The following is a 17926-nucleotide window of genomic DNA, read 5'->3' as shown; positions in this document are numbered from 1 at the left end:
CCTCGGCAGAATTTGATCTCAGAACATAAAGAGCCAGAAGAAATGTCGCCAAAGCATTTGGTCCGACCTGCTAACGATTCTGCCAACGCGCCGTCTAATAAAGGTTGCAAATTTTGGCACAGGGCTAGCATTTTTAGCAGAAGGAGATTAGCCAATACCATCGGCTCCAGTACTTGACGGGTACTTAATTTTATCGACCCTGAAAGGATGAAAGGCAAAGTCGACCGTGGCGTTATTTGATTGAACTTAGAATGCAAAGAGCAATAAAAAGCAATGTTTGGGGGTTTTGTCAGTTGCGCCAACGACTCTCGTCAACTCGCCGCTTAATCTTGCTAAGATAACACAAATATGTCGTGCTCGATACAATCCTGTTTCCATTTTAATAGGTAATCATCAGCTATTTGAAAGAATGCAGTAAGCATATCTCGATCATTTGTAAAGGCAGCGACACGAGTCGTTTGGGTCCTCATCCAAAGCCATCGAAAAACCTTTATAATATGCAACGAGGGAAGGGGCCTCTGTAAGGAATTTCGTCAGGAGGGAGTCGGGTTGGTTATAAAGTTGACTTCACACCCCATTTCCTTCTGTGAGCCCTCATCTTTAATATAGTCAAACTTTAATTTAATATCCCAGGAAATCTTCGGCGTCGGTATGATTACGATTAACCCCTGGCATCCCTTTTTTTTTATATATATATAACCCTGTTCATCACCTGCCTCGTATAAATATTGATTTAGACACAAGGCCTTAACATTTTAGGGAAAGAGGTTGACTATATTCACTCGAAATGAATAATACTTTATTTGGATCTTTTCGGTTTGACTGGTAGTTTTTTAAAATAATTTCCACGTAACTAAACACTTTTAAATTTCGTATACTGGTAGAATGTGTTTATAAAACATCTTTTTCTCTTGGCCTTATTGAGAAAATTCTATAGTTTGTAAGATATGTTGTTTTTTTTTCTTCAATTTCTACCACTCAATGACGTCTATTGAGGTGAAAACATTCTGTACCGTATGAATATGTCCCTCGTTCAGGAAACAGATTGGGTTTATTTACATTTGTGAAGAAAAAAAAAGATACCCTCCCCCACCCCTAACTCTAACCCTAACCCTAAAATAGATTGAAATGCAATAGATCGATACTAGGGTCATAATTATGGGTGACAATTTTATATGACACCGCTAGAAAAAAACTGCCGTTCAAACTGAAAAGATCCCTTTATATTATACTCCAATGGTACTTTATTTCATCGACCCCGCGGAAGATGCAATTTCAAAGTTTGACCTTGGTGTAATTTGTACAGAGAACATAAACAGTCAGAACAAATGCCGCCACCCGGTTTGTCCGGTCCTCTAACAAAACCGCTACTCCAACGTCCTTCGTAGATAAATAAATATCGAACGACTTGGAGCAAGTATTAATAGTCAATGAGCAAAATATGACTGAAGTTGTAGTATTCAGTTTGTGAAAAGTCAGCTTGTATGGTCGCTCTGGTTTTCGAGCCGTTAACCTAAATAAAAAGAAATAATAACAATAAATGACTGGAAGTAAACAACAGAAAAAAATAAATGGTTGCAGAGGCTTTTGTGTATTTGTCGGAAGTAGTGGAGGTCAGTTCTGTTGAAATATAGTACTCACTAATAGTGGTTAGTTTCTCTCAAGTTGGCAGGTTTTCTGGAAAGCGTAGTGGTTTGGTAGCAAAAGTGGTAAAGGCAGTTTTGTGGAATTAATTTTGCGTAATTGCTAGTAATTACTAGTTTGAATAAGGTAAACATAAAAGCTATGTAAGTATATCTATATAGTCTAAATATACTTAGGCTTGCTCAAAAATAATTTGGGAGCTTGAGCTATAGAAAAATGAAGAGAAAAAATACGCGATTTTGCATAAATTGCTACTCGGTGCATTGTGTAAATATCAGAGACACTCCAAATAAAGCATCGAGTGTGTTAAAAATATTTCTGGATCGATAAAATAGATACCATTAATATAGTGTAAACTTGAGCCAATTGACCAAAACATTTCCCATACAAAAATTTGACAGTCTTCGTGCTCAGTAAGAAAAGATTAAAAAAAAAAAGCACTGGCGTGGCTATGTAGTAAGAAGTATGGCACCCAGCCGCATGGTTCTGGTTTCAGTCCCAATGCGTGGCAGCTTAGGTATCTTCTACTGTAGCCCCCCCCCCGGCCACTCAATGCCTTGTGAAACTGGAAGAAACCGATCGTCTCTCCTCTTTCTCCCTATATATATATGTGTGTGTGTGTGTGTGTGACCACCGCTAGACAACCAGTGTCGGTTTGTTTGAGTCCCCGTAGCCTAATGGTTTGGCAAAGAGACCGACTGCATAAATACGGAGCTTTAAAAAAATATAATGAGGTCGATTCGTTCGAGTAAAACCGTTCAAGGCCGTGCTCTAGCATGGCCGCAATCCAAACAAGTAAAAGATACAACGTTGCTACTGCCATTGAAAAGTTGTAATCATTGTATATGGGAAGCTGTGGCGCTCATCTCTTTTCCAAATGTATTATCAATAATAACTTTACGAAGTCGCTCACAAACGACCTCTGACCCACAGACGTAGTTTCTTCATTCCTTCCTTTTCTAACACAATCAGAGTGGTTCCTGCTCTTCGTATCTGGTTGCTCTCATGTCACATTCACCCAATTCGTCTCTTTTGCTCTTGTTACCCATGTTGTATTCACCCTACATCCAAGTCCCCATTAATCACTTCACGTAACCCTTCCAATCAATGTTCGTCGTTTGAAATACTTCCCCTATATATAATCAACGTTATCCTCAATGTCATTACTAATATTCTTTTTTTTTATTATAGTCACAAGGGCCTAAAATTTTGGACGAGGGGGTCCAGTAGATTACATCAATTTGCAGAGCTCAAATAATACTTATTTTATCGACTTCGCAAAGGTTGAAAGGCAAAGTCGACCTCAGCGGAACGTGCAAACGATTCTGCTAGTTCGTTGCGTTGATGCCATCACTAATATTAATTTCGTTTGAGTTGGCATAGGGGCTAATTCTATTAAGGGAGAAACAATATTGAATTGGTTCTCTCATATTAACAACTGATACAAAAACCCATCTGCAGTTTTAAAATTAGGGTTAAATTGGGTGAAGATCGAACTTAGAACACTGAGACAAAACAAGATAAAATGATGTAAAACAATTGAAACCAACTGATTTTGGTTACTCTGTCTCTCTGCATCATCTTATTTGTTCATTAACATTATACTGTCAATCTTTCCATATCTGTTTTCCCCTCATTAGCAACAACTTTTTTCCAACACATTATTATTACCGTCATCGACATTAAAGAGGTGCCCGGTTTGGATGGGAACGGAAGCGGTCACGTGCAACCACTAAACAGTCGACGACAGAGAAAGAGAAAGAGACAGAGAATTACTATATTAGTGAGCAAACGAGAGAGAGAGAGAGAGAGAGAGGAAATAGTGAGTGAGTGAAAATTAGATGGGGGAAAGAGAGAGAGAGAGAGGATAGTGAGTGAAGAGAGAAAGGGAAGATAATAAGCGAGTGAATGAAAAGGGAGAAAGGAGTTAGTGGATTGGAGAGAGGGAAAGAGAAGGATAAGATAGTAAATGAGTAAAAAAAACGAGACATAGAGAAGAAAGTGAATGAATGAGAGAGAGAGAGAGAGAGACAAGTTAGTATGTGAAAAAAATGAGACAGAGAAAAATGTGAGTGAGTGAAAAAGACAGAAGTTGGTGAATAAATAAGAGAGAAAGAGAGAAGCGAGTGAGTGAGTAGCAGACCAGGACAAGCGGGTCTGTTAATTTCTTCACACGATCAGTGGCGCTTTCTGCTTTTACCAGAACCATTTTTCTCCCCGTTGCTGATAGGTTTCTAACTACAGCATACGTACACACACTCCGGCAAGATGAATTGCCAAAGAAATGTCATTGTGAGTTGATTTCGCTTATATATTATTTCAACAACAGACAGAAACAAGTATTTTCGATTCTCATACATGCATTATTATTTTTTGCTTTCTCAATGCCACTCGAAGAAGAAATCGTCTGCTCTTGCCTGTCCATCTGTTAAAAATAACTTGTACAACCTATTTGCTTATTACATTGCACCCGTGCTCGCTCGAAAAATAGACACAGATAGAGAAACACGCGCATACACACACGCATGCATACACATGCACACACATACATATCTGCACATGCACACACACAACCGCATACACATTGTTGTACACCTGCTTACATGCATAACATACATCTATAATAAATTACATATTATTCTGTTTTCGTCGCATTTTGCGCAGATATTTACTAAATTCATTTATTTTGATGTTTCCCTCGAAAGAAAAAAAAACATTTTCAATATATAAACATAAATATCGAACGAAACAAGTGTCTCTATATTTTGCACCCAGCATCTTCCATTCACTAAATTCTACATTTATTATTATTATTATTATGTAATTATATTCTTATAAACCTAGGAACCTTCTATTCATCACCCTCGACCCGTTGCCGTTCGTTCACCATTTATCAGTTTTAGGGTCTTCATTCAGCTGCAATACTGCGACTACTATCTTAGCCGTCTTCTTTCCCCCTCTATCATCTTTATTTAGATCTCTCTCATTCACATCTCTCTCTCCAAATCCCTTTTTATTTGCCTCTTATTCTCCCCCAAACATTTCTTGCTCTCCCTCTCTCTTTTCCATAATCTTTCTCCTTCACCCTCCGCTTTGTTTATATCTCCTCTTTTCTATTTCCCTCTCTCTATCCATTCTACTCTCTCTCTCTCTGCATTTCCTTCTCATTATTTTTCTGGCTTCTTTAATTCAATTCCCTTCTTTCTCTCTTAATTATCTCATATTATTATTATTTTTATAAATATATATTTTTTCTCTTTCACTTATCGTCTCTCTTTTTGCTCTGCTGCTGTTTATTTTCTTCATTCATCTATCGATCTCTTTCCACGTTGTTCTTATTATTTTTATTTCAGTCTCTCCCCCTCGGTCTCCCTTATTTGTCCCCTCTCTATCACCACATCCTTTCTCTCCTCTATCATCCATCCCCTTATCTGTGTCACCTCTACTAAATTAACCCTTTCTCTTTCACCTTGCTTTACCATTCTCCTCCTTTCTCTCTCACTACTCTTCTACGACCAACTCTAATTAACCCAACTACTTTTCATTCACACTAAATTAATCTATCCACTATATTTCGCTATTACATATTTATTGCCTTTTCGTTTCAAAGGTTGTCGCTACCCTCCAACCTCCTACATACAAGTGTAGCAAAGAACCAGGTTAAATGGATATAGGGGACATTATTGATATGTATATATATTTTGGGAGCAACCCCGATCACTACTTCTTACGATCACCACTTTATTATTATTATTATTATTATTATTATTATAGATCTTGCTGTCTGCCTACGAGTCTGTCTGTTACTTGTCTGACTTTCATTAGTACGAATCTTCTTTTTCTTTCTCTTTCTCTCTCTTTCTATTGTGGCGGCCACCGTCGCCGTCTCTTCTCTCATTGTCTACCGCATTTCCTTATCTTCTCTCTATCCGTCCGTCTGTCCCTCTTCCACTATTTATTTATTTATTGCTTCTCTGTCAGTCTAACTTACTAATTAGCAGCATGTCTGATTCTATCACCCACAACACTGACCGTCTCTTCCTATCCCCGCCCTATATTCTTAAGCCTATATGCACACACACATACACACATATCTGCCTCTGTGTGTGTATCAAAAGTACATATGTTGAGCGCACATACAACCACTTAGATCTAGGAATATGTAATATAAATGACAGCCTATAACATTATTTTTGTTATTCTTCTTAAGTAGTATTTAATGTTCACGAATTAGAACGGTGAAAATGTTAGCTTCTACATCGCTCTGTTTACGTAGACAAAAATGTATTAATTATGACTGTACTGTTAGTGTTTGGTATGTCCTCTCTTTGTATCTATTTATGTCTGTCTGTGTTTACGCTAAAATACTGTGAGCTCAGTACGGAATATTACCCATTTAAATTTCCGGATATTTTGAGATTTGATGGTGAGGTAATAATTAGCTTTACAATCGTGGAATGCATATTAAATATCATAATAAAGAGATGATTGACAGTTAACATATTACTAATAGCACACAGAATGGGATTTTATGCTAATATGTACCTATGAATAAAGTGTACACACACACACACACACACACATCTATCTATCTATCTATTTATATACATAGTGTGTGTGTGTGTGTACATACATTTATATGCATATACAAATAAGCATGTAAGTACATAGGTATTTACAATAAGTATACATGTGTATAAATGTATATGTTTATATACACGTATGTATACATGTATGTGTATATATGTAATATGTTTATTTATATATATATATGGATGAAAACTGTTTCTTAATAAGTAGATTCCCTTCCTTGACAGGATTCCAATTTCTGTAATTAAATACAGGTTAAGTTGTCAATTTTTTCTTTCTTGGTGATTCTAAATTATGGGCTGTAAGGAAAAAAAGAAAAGAAATGAAACTGGTGATTTTTTTTTTCGTTTAATTCAAGTCAACTGGTGCCGTAATCTTGGCAGTCTTCTTATCCGGACAATCTACGGAATCTCTCCAGGTATGACAGAATGACCTGACTAGACGACCCCCCCTCCGCCTCCTCCACCTTTTCCTTTCCATTCTCCTCCCACTCCTCCCACAACTTGGCGTTTTCAGAAATAGACGGAAACCAGACCATTTTTGTTGTTCTTAAACGATTTCATGGAGAAACAACCTCTCTCACTCACACATAAAATGAAAATCGCCCAAAATTTTTGATCATCATTGATTTTCTCATTAAGCTTTTAAATCTCATTCGTATTTTTGTGTGTGTGTGTGTGTGTTCACGTCCTAATTTCTAATTCGTGTGTGTGTATTTGCTATTAAATTTTTCATTCATAATTAAACAGAAGAAGAAGAAAACCTATTTTTAAAATGGCATTATAATAATATCCAAACGCTACTTTATTCTTAAGTGACGTCTCCACTCTTTCTCGCCCCCTCAACTCTCTCTCTCTTTATTGGTGACATAATTTTTGGCGTGGAATTCCCTCTTTGAATTCGTTTGCAGAGATTTCTTTTTTTTATTTTGTGGCAACTGACTCATTATAAAAATACTGTTTTTTTACTGTGAGACTATTTTTACTTTTCCTCTTTGCTACTTAACTTCTCACACAGTCTTCCTAAATGGTAATTTGTCATTTTACTTACAAAAACTCTTTAAAAATCCAACACATAACTTGCATTTCAATTTTTTACCCTTTTCATTTCACATTATTTATTTATATTTGTTTGATGATGTAATTTCACAATGTTGCATTTTTTCTTTAGTCTTAACGAATGTTTTGTTATTAGAATATAAATATTGACTTGTGTCAATAGTAAATAAATCTATTGTCATAAGTATATAACGGTGACTGCTTAGAAATGAAGCGAAACCTCCTTTTGCAAATTAATAGAACAATAACATATTTGTTGTCACATTCCTGATAATAGAAGGCATTTTGTTCACTTTAGGTTAAACTTTAGCTGCAGTTAGAGCAGCTCTTTGGACGATAACAGCTTTAATATTAAGGTCAAAATCCTGCTGGGATCTGCTTTGACTTTCATCCCTCTGGGGTCGACTGAGGTCGTGATATCGACTAACAACCCTTCCCCTCAAATTTGCTGGTCTTGTATCTAATTCTATCACTAAACTATACAATGGATGTCAGTCCCCTCCATGTGTGTGTGTTACCTCTACTTTTCTCTTAATTTCATTTATTTTATTTTCAGCTTGTATAATTTTTCTTATGTAAACATTTCCGTCACAGTTTTGTTTTTGATTCTATCAAGTTACTGTTTAAATTTATTAACATTATTATAATCTTTGGACATTGAAAAAAGTTGCCTTCTTTAAATTCAGTTGATTTGCAAATGGTACAGATATCCTAAACACGAACTTATTCTCCTCAAGGCTTATTGAGAAAACTATGCAAATGTTCATTTGTTTTAATATGATGCGATATTTTGCAGGTTTTATTAATGAAATGATTTTCAGTTATACAGTATTGCTTTGGTTATTTGCATTTTTATTAGTACCTAATTGGCATTGAATTGATTGGATCAGAAAAAGTTATTTAATATCTTGGACGTAGGACAGATAGCACACAGTGCCAAATGAAACAGGAATTCCTTGACTTCACACACACTATAAATTTCCAAAAGTGAAATGGTTTTGTATCTGGTTTTCCTATGTAATTTATTTAGCTAAAATAATCTCATTACTACGACTCCCCCCACCATACATACACACCAAAAAAAAAAAAAAAATAGAAGCATGGAATGGATGCAGTTTTGAATGTATAGGCGCTGGAGTGGCTGTGTGGTAAGTAGCTTGCTTACCAACCACATGGTTCCGGGTTCAGTCCCACTGCGTGGCATCTTGGGCAAGTGTCTTCTGCTATAGCCTTGGGCCGACCAATGCCTTGTGAGTGGATTTGGTAGACGGAAACTGAAAGAAGCCTGTCGTATATATATATGTGTGTGTGTGTCTGTGTTTGTCCCCCTAGCATTGCTTGACAACCGATGCTGGTGTGTTTACGTCCCCGTTACTTAGTGGTTCAGCAAAAGAGACCGATAGATCAAGTACTGGGCTTACAAAGAATAAGTCCTGGGGTCGATTTGCTCGACTAAAAGCAGTGCTCCAGCATGACCGCAGTCAAATGACTGAAACAAGTAAAAGAGTAAAGAGTATATGCTATAAAAAATATAATCGATTTGTGTATGAGAAATGTTGCTTCCAAATTGCCTTTTTGTTAAAATGTAAATGAGTGGATTTGATAAAAGCTTCTAGATGTGTGTATTGCAGAAATTCTATCCCTGGTTTGCATGAAATCAAATAAGGGACTGAAATCATCCCCAAAAGTATGGCCCTTCCTTACCTCTTGGTCAAAAAAGGGCACACAACTCCCAAGTTGCAGTATTGCAGTAGCTTTGCAGATAAAGTTTACTGCTTACAAAATGTACAGGAAATGATCCAATATCACCTGTCAATTGGCATTTGTCCACCTCTGATACACTTGTAAAGCATATATATAAAGAATGTAACAGATGCTTTCATGCATTTTAATGACTGCAAAATCTCTCACCTTCTGAACAACTGGTCTCTCATTAAGAAGGTCCTCTATTTGAAAAACCTTCCTACAATGAAGCTGATCCTGATAAAACCATCATATTTGCTGTTCCTTATATTTCCATCTCCATGAAATCTGGTGCAGCTCCCTAGCTTATCAGTTTTCGGTTAAACCGTCCAACCCATGCCAGCATGGAAAACAGACATTAACTGATGATGATAATGATGGTGATGACACACATAACTGAACTAATCTCAATCTTGTCACTATTTCATCATCATCATTTTTCTATGCTTGCATGAATCACAGGGATTTCGCTGAGGCAAATTTTCTAAAGATGGATGCCCTTCCTGTCACCAACCCTCACTTAATTTCCAGCAAGTGGTTTCCTTAGGACCAAGCATATTTTCATGGAAAATTGAAAATGAATGATACCATGCCAGTGGCACTCACTAACAAACCTCACTTGATGTCAAGGCAAAGGGGCACTAACACACTCACACACAAACAAAGCTTCTTTCAGTTTCTGTCTTCCAGAGGCTTTGGTTTGCCCAGGTTAAAAGTAGACAACACTTGCTCAAAGTGCCATACAGTGAGACTGACCCTGAAACTACATGGTTTGGACCCACAAGTTGAATGAAATGATTCCTTTCTACTATAAGCACAAAGCCTGAAATTTTGGGGGAGGGAACTGGTCAATTACATTGACCCACTCAATGCTTGACTGGTACTTATTTTATTGACCCTGAATGGATGAAAGGCAAAATTGACCTCGGCAGAATTTGAACCTAGAACATAAAGATGGATGAAATGCCACTAAGCATTTTGTCTGATGTGCTCAGGGTTCTGCCAGCTCACGGCCTTAACCCTTTCGTTACTGTATTTCTGTTGAAATGCTCTGGGTTTCTTTCAGTTACTCTAGATATAACAAAGAATTTAGTAAAATAACTTATTTATCATTAATCTAATGTTAAGAACATACATTGTGACTAAGGTTTGGTGGAAGATTTTAATTCAAAACTTAGGAAAACAAAACATTTGTACTCAGAGCCAGAGCTGGTTTCAGCCAAGTTGGTAACGAAAGGATTAAGTGGGTGAATTTGTTATATGATCGATTTTGCTCAATCCATTTGTTGTGGTGTTTGGCTCCTATTTTCCTATTTTACCAAATTCAGTGTCTCATTGCATGGTAGTAAAATAAGAACATTGAATGCAGCAAATGTGCAAAGGCTGGTCAGAAAGGATGACAAGCATGACTTGCTAGAATGTAATGTTAGTGTGTCTGAACAGAGTACATATGATTTGAGAGAAAATTTAAGTTTTACAGTAATTGGCTGTAGCATATACAAGGGAGGATGATTGTGCTGTTCTAGACATTTGTATATAAAGGATAATAAGTAAAGGAGTACCAAGTTGTCAAAATGAAAAGAACTTGTGAGAAAAAGGAAGACTTAGGAAGAAGTAATGAAATCTGATCTCAAGATGTTGAGCCTCACCAAAGTGACAGAAGGATGGCAAGTGGAAAATTGTTGTTGGAGCAAGACCCTTCCAACCCATGCAAGCATGGAAAAACATATGAAATAATGATGGTCAATGTTTCTGTTTCTTTACTGATCTATCCCAGTGCATAGAAATATGCATTGGTGTATCCCATTCCCAGAAGGGCCAATTTTCTCTGATCCAACCAACTACCATTCTTCCACCTAAGCCAGGGGTTCCCAACCAGTGGGTTCCTGACTCTCTGGAAGGTCGCGTAGCCTTGGCAGTGGGGTCTTATAGCCTTGCTAGAAGTGGCTTGGGATAATATTAACTTCAACTCCTCAATTACATTTTTTATGTGCCTCTGATAGTAGAGGGTCGTGTGGGTTTCAAGCTTTTGGGCAAAAATGTTGGGAATCACTGATCTAAGCAGTAACTGCTAATATGATTTCATAAGGCCTTATTTTCCAGAAACTGGCTTTCTGGCTTCTGAATACTTCTTCAAAAGCAAGCTCTTCAAAAGTATCTGGTATTCTTTTCTACTCTAGGCACAAGGGCTGAAATTTTGTGGGAGGGGGCCAGTCAATTAGATCGACCCCAGTACATAACTTAATACTTAATTTATCGACTCCGAAAGGATGAAAGGCAAAATCAACCTTGGAGGAATTTGAACTCAGAACGTAAGGACAGAAGAAATACTGCTTAGCATTTCGCCCAGCTTGCTAACATCTCTGCCAGCTTGCCGCCTTCAAAAGTACCTGATATTGAGAACCATCTTATTAAGCTACCTGCCTATCTGCTCCATTTATCTCCTCACACCTCTGTGTTTAGGTTGACCCATTATAACATGGGCTAACACTGTTTCTCTAACTCACATACTGATTCTGGTATATTATCTTGTGTTTCAAACAGTTCTCACTTTGGAACAAAGATAATTTGCCAACATAACATGGCTGTCCTGACTTAGAATGAATGTTGCTGTAATTTAGCCCCAGGAAACATTGCCTCCAACAGGCTACAACACGATCTGTGTCATATTTTCAAACAAGGGAATCTAGCACCCTGACACTCAGCTCAAAACAATATAGGCCGGCTGGAGACATGTTATGTTGGCAAATAATCTTTACTCCAAAGTACTGTTGCTGAAAATCTCTTGTTGTGAGATTTAACCCTTTAGTGTTTAAACCGGCTGTATCTGGCCCGAATATTCTACACATTTTATGCTCAAACTGGCCAGAACCAGCATCTCACACCTACCCTGCAATGTCATTCTAAAAATAGGCAATTACATCTTTCCTATCTTTAAACTACAAAATAATATCAGATAAATTTTTTTAAATGTGAATAAATAAGGATTATTTTTGCCAAATTAATCTGAACGCTAAAGGGTTAAAAATGGTAATTTTTCTAATTTCTCATTTTGTGCATCCACATACCAGTTGTTATAATTGCATACACACTTCATTGTCATCATTGTCATTATCATATGTATGTTTTCGATGCTGGTATGGGTTGGACGGTTTAACAGGAGCTGGCAAGCCAGAGAACTGCACCATATTCCAATTGTCTATTTTGGTATGGTTTTTCTGGCTGGATGCCCTTTTTAATGCCAACCACTTTACAGAGGGAACTCAATGCTTTCTAAGTGGTACTGGCACTCCCTCATAACTCCCTAATCTCCTGTAAACAGGTGTTGTCCGTTCACAACACCAATCACCACCACCATCACTTGATGTCCCCTTTTCCATGCTTGCATGGCTCAGATGGAATCTGTTGAGGCAGATTTTCTACAGCCAGATGCTCATCTTGTTTCCAACCCTCAATTCCAAGTATTACTCTTTCACTCTTTTACTTGTTTCAGTCATTTGACTGTGGCCACGCTGGAGCACCACCTTTAGTTGAGCAAATCGACCCCAGGACGTATTCTTTCTAAGCCTAGTACTTATTCTATCAGTCTCTTTTGCTGAACTGCTAAGTTACGGGGACGTAAACACACCAGCACCGGTTGTCAAGCGATGTTGGGGGACAAACACAGACACACAAACACACACATACACACACATACACATATATATATATATATATATATATATACCGTGTCGGTGACACGTAAAAAGCACCATCCGAATCGTGGCCGAAGCCAGTGCTGCCTCGACTGGCTTCTGTGCAGGTGGCACGTAAAATGCACCAATCCGACCGTGGCCGATGCCAGCCTCGCCTGGCACCAGTGCAGGTGGCACGTAAAAAGCACCCACTACACTCATGGAGTGGTTGGCGTTAGGAAGGGCATCCAGCTGTAGAAACATTGCCAGATAAGACCGGAGCCTGGTGCAGCCTTCTGGCTTCCCAGATCCCCGGTCGAACCGTCCAACCCATGCTATCATGGAGAACGGACGTTAAACGATGATAATGATGATGATGATGATGTATACGATGGGCTTCTTTCAGTTTTCGTCTACCAAATCCACTCACAAGGCTTTAGTTGGCCTGAGGCTATAGTTGACAACACTTGCCCAAGGTGCCATGCAGTGGGACTGAACCTGGAACCATGTGGTTGGTAAGAAAGCTTCTTACTGCACAGCCACTCCTATGCCTATGGTAATAATCCTCAAAGAATATCACTCTGCTTACATGATTGTGACATTCATTTACAACTATCACCTGGAGTCAAGGCAAGGAGACAGGAACACACACACACACACACACACACACACATATACATGTGTGTGTTTACATATATATTTATGTACATATGTCACGTAACTGGCACCTGTGCCAGTGACATGTAAAGATGTAAAAAGCACCTTTTGAGCATTGGGCCTTGCATCGGCAAAGTGGCCGATGCTGGTGGCACATGAAAACTTCCTTTTGAGTGTTGGGCCCCATGGAGGCAATGACCAAGACCTTTGGCATTGTCCTGCATGAGAAGAAGCCCCGTCAAGCCAAGTGAAATTGTATTCATGGCAGATACTGGTGCCATGCAAATGGCATCCGTGCCAATGGAATCAAGTCTGGTTCAGCCTTCCAGCATGGACAACAGACACTAAATGATGATGATTGTATGTGTGTGTGTGTGTGTCTGTAAGACAGGCTTCTTTCAGTTTCCATCTACCAAATCCACTCCCAATGCTTTGGTGGGCCTGCAGCTACAGTAGAAGACACTTGCTTAAAAGTGCCACACAATGGGACTGAACCCAGAACCATGTGGTTGGGAAGCTAACTTCTTACCCCACAGCCATGCCTGTGCCTATTGCTACTCCAACAGCATCAAAAAAAAAAAAAAGAAAAAAATCCAACACATTAAGGAAATCCTTGTAGCAGACTTGTTCACAAATGTAGCATACATAAAACCATCCCCAGAGTGGCACTGATGCTAGGCTAGCCCCATAATGTCTGAACCAGTGTCACAGACGCTCTATCCTGAAGGCCATTGGCTGATTAGCAAAGACACGTGCACACTGGTTCACAGACCCGTTTCTTCATTCTGTTTCTTCTACATTTACTACCATAGCTTCTAATCTCATAAATTGCCCATCACTTTGCCCAGGTTCACTCAGTTCACCCACTTTTCCCTTTGTTATCCCTTTTGTCTCCCACCTCAGATACTACACTCATGTGAATTACCAAACCAATTATTAAGTCTTGCAACCCTTCTTACTGTTCTCTCCCTGCCCCTATTTTCCCATCTAAACTTGCTTCTTGCTGACCGCAGTTCATTCATGGTTCTTGTTCATCCACCCTTCAACCCTACCCATTTTGGCACTCTCCCTCCCCTTCCTTCATTCTCCTTCCCTTACATTCTTGCAAACCTCCCCACCCATTTCTACTTAGTTTGAGCTTTGTAGGGTCAAATGGGCACCTCACCATCTCACCATTGTTTATCTCTTTCTCCCCCACTTCAGTGACCATGCAGATCCCTGTACAGGAACCTGGTCATTACCTGCCTGATAGTAATCCCCTCATCTCTTTGCATGAAGCTGACCTCCTCCACCTCTCCCAGGGCTCATAGTGCTGCACACTGTACAACCCCAACAGTGCAGATGGCACAAAAAAAAAAGCACCCTGTCCATTCTGTGAAGTTGTTGGTGTTTGGAAGAGCATCCGGCTGTAGAAACGATGCCAAAGCACACATTGGAGCACGATGCAGTCCTTAGGCACATCAGATCCTGTCAGACTGTGCAACACGTGACAGCATGGCACATGAGCTTTTAAATGATGATGACAGAAGTTCAAGCTAACGTTAGCCATAACAATATCACTTGGGTGTTGTTCCTTCTAACTGATTAGGGAATAGAGAAAAAGGCATCATATTTGTCATTTGGAAATCCCTAATGTGGATGTCCTTATAGCTAGTCCTTACCTAGGTTAAACCTGATCCAAATGTCTTATAATAACAAGCATTACAGCTGTCGCTATTTCATCTTCTTTATGTATCTATGTTATCCAATGTGTCATTCATTTTCTAAGAGTATGGTTTGAGGGAGATTTGGCTGCTATTTCTTGAAGACTGTCTGACTACGGCCTCATATTGGCTCATATTGTACTCTCAAAAGGCCTTATTATTTAGAAATGAAAAGCTGTGTTTTCTCTTGTTATACTCTGTTGCTTTTGAAGCATTTGAGATGGTATGTTTAAACAAATAACTTTTGTGTTTTCATGTTATGAAAATCATTATTTAGTAACATTTATATTTGCTTCTGCAGTTTAATTATTTTAAAGCAATGGCCCAGTGGTTAGGGCAGTTCACTCACGGCCATAGGATCACGGTTTCGATTCCCAGACCGAACATTGTGAATGTTTATTGAGTGAAAACACTTAAAGCTCCAAGAGGCTCTGGCAGGGAGTGGTAGCGAACCCTGCTGCACACTTTCACCACAACTTTCTCCCTGTTTCTGTTGTACCTGTATTTCACACTGAATCTCCCCCAGAACTACATTAAGGATACACATGTCTGTGGAGTGCTCAGCCACTTGCACATTAATTTTGCATGCAGTCTGTTCCATTGATCGGATGAACTGGAATCCTTGTCGTAACTGACAGAATGCCATGTAAAAAAAAAAATTATAATTGTAGTCTTTGTTGGTCTGAGACTTTCAAAACCATTATAGTTATTCCAATTTTAAATGACTGAATTTGATGTTTTGCAAAAGTTGGTAATTCTAGATTCTTCATGAAAGTGATTGTATTATCAACTATTTTAATGCTGTCTTATTAGTAGATAATTGTTATCATAAATTAATTCATAGCGCAGGAGTGGATGTGTGGTAAGTAGCTTGTTTACCAGCCACATGGTTCCGGGTTCAGTCCCACTGCGTGGCACCTTGGGCAAGTGTCTTCTACTATAACCTCAGGTCGACCAAAGCATTGTGAGTGGATTTGGTAGACGGAAACTGAAAGAAGCTTGTCGTATATATGTATATATATATATGTGTGTGTGTGTTTGTGTGTCTGTGTTTGTCCCCCTAGCATTGCTTGACAATTGATGCTGGTGTGTTTACGTCCCCGTTACTTAGCGGTTCGGCAAAAGAGACAGATAGAACAAGTACTGGGCTTACAAAAGAATAAGTCCTGGGGTCGAGTTGCTCGATTAAAGGCGGTGCTCCAGTATGGCCGCAGTCAAATGACTGAAACAAGTAAAAGAGTAATTTAAAATATGCAGAATGTTCTAGAGTTATAGCAGAGCAGATTGAGGGACAGAGAATAGTTTTCTAAAGGGTGCACAATTTAGTAATATCATGTTACCCCGTAAGTGTTGGCTTTTTCTAATTGTGTACCTTCAATAAAACTATGTTCATTAAACCGATATTTTAGTAATGCTAGGCTAGCCAAGACTAAAGCACTATGAGATACCAACAGTATCATGTGGCTGGTCTTGTGCCTAGTGTAGGAAAGGAATCGGACAGGAACTTCATAGTGTAATCACAGAGAGCAATAAGTACTCACAATAACAATATTTGTAAATTAATACACAGACAATGAAACAAACTGTAGATGCAATAAATTCCCTGGAGTAAAAGAAGCTGCCAAATGAGTCACAAATGATGACCTTGGATTGCTTGAATAGCTTAAGAGAAGTAAAGTGTTGGTACCTGACTTATATAATTAGAGCTGGAGTTTTATATAACGCTAGTATATTTATTTTGGTACGTAAGGTTATTTTGGTGTAAAACTGTTGAGAACAAAACGTTTCAGTCTCTAAATAAAGAAAAGAAGCGTGCAAAAAGCATTGATGGCTGTGAAATATGTATGGCAAGTATAGAGCATGATGTATACTGTGAAATATGGGCAGATAATTAGGGTGTGTGGATGATGTCTCTAACAAAAAAAGGGATTGGCAATAGAATATGTACAATGGTGTATCGTCATCATCATTATCGTTTTCCATGCTGGCATGGGTTGGATGGTTCAACTGGGGTCTGGGAAGCCAGGAGGCTTCACCAGGCTCCAATCTGATCTGGCAGTGTTTCTACAGCTGGATGCCCTTCCTAATGCCAACCACTCCGAGAGTGTTCTTAGGTGCTTTTTACGTGCCACCGGCATGTATGTAGTGAAGAGTGGCCAGACTGCAGAGAATGAATAATGGCATGCAGTGAGGTTTATGACCAATGTCTGCAGTTCTTCAACATTTAGAAAAGAATGTTTAATGCTGTGGTTCTCAACCATTTCTTTTTCACCTATGGACCCTTTTGTTTCCTATCATGCTGTACTGGATCCCCATTGCCATCCAACAATTAAAAAACTCCTGTGGCATTTTTATAATTAAATATTAGGAAATGTATGGCAAAGTTCATTTTTTTCTTTATTCTTTTATTTGTTTCAGTCATTTGACTGCAGCCATGCTGGAGCACCACCTTTAGTTGAACAAATTGACCCCAGGGCTTATTCTTTGTAAGCCTAGTAATTATTCTATCAGTGTCTTTTGCTGAACTGCTAAGTTACGGGGATGTAAACACTCCAACATCGGTTGTCAAGTGATTGTGGAAGTGACACACACAAACATATATATATATATATATGGGACGAGGTGGTGAAGTACGACCTTCGAACGTTAGGTCTCACCATGGAAATGACTAGAGACCGAGACCTATGGAAGTATGCTGTGCGTGAGAAGACCCGGCAAGACTAGTGAAGCCATAACCCGTGGCCCATACCTGGGACGTAGTCAGTCCACCTGTGCATACCTTCCTTCTTGTGACACTTGTGAAGACCTGTTGAGCCAATAAAACTCAAATCAAATCAAATAAAAAAATCAAAAAAAA

The 17926-nt window shown here is 38.7% G+C and overlaps 1 protein-coding gene across 4 annotated transcripts in view; it reads left to right on the top strand.

Moving 5' to 3' along the window:
* Positions 1-3527: 3527 nt before the first annotated feature.
* LOC115221111 overlaps positions 3528-17926 on the top strand; it is a 78425-nt gene continuing 64026 nt past the window's right edge. For 2 of the 4 annotated variants that reach the window (XM_029791326.2, XM_029791324.2), the window contains exon 1: positions 3528-3936. In XM_029791326.2, the coding sequence (XP_029647186.1) occupies positions 3913-3936 (24 nt within the window). In that variant the 5' untranslated portion in view covers positions 3528-3912. Of the gene's footprint in view, positions 3937-7108; positions 7264-17926 lie in introns of those variants that run through there. The other 2 variants (XM_036510264.1, XM_036510263.1) reach the window with 1 other exon arrangement.

The sequence above is a fragment of the Octopus sinensis genome, linkage group LG17 (genome assembly GCF_006345805.1).
Source record: "Octopus sinensis linkage group LG17, ASM634580v1, whole genome shotgun sequence".
NCBI classification, from domain to species: domain Eukaryota; kingdom Metazoa; phylum Mollusca; class Cephalopoda; order Octopoda; family Octopodidae; genus Octopus; species Octopus sinensis.
The sequence above is the reverse complement of the archived record's forward strand: the minus strand, read 5'-3'. Positions and strand labels throughout refer to the sequence as shown.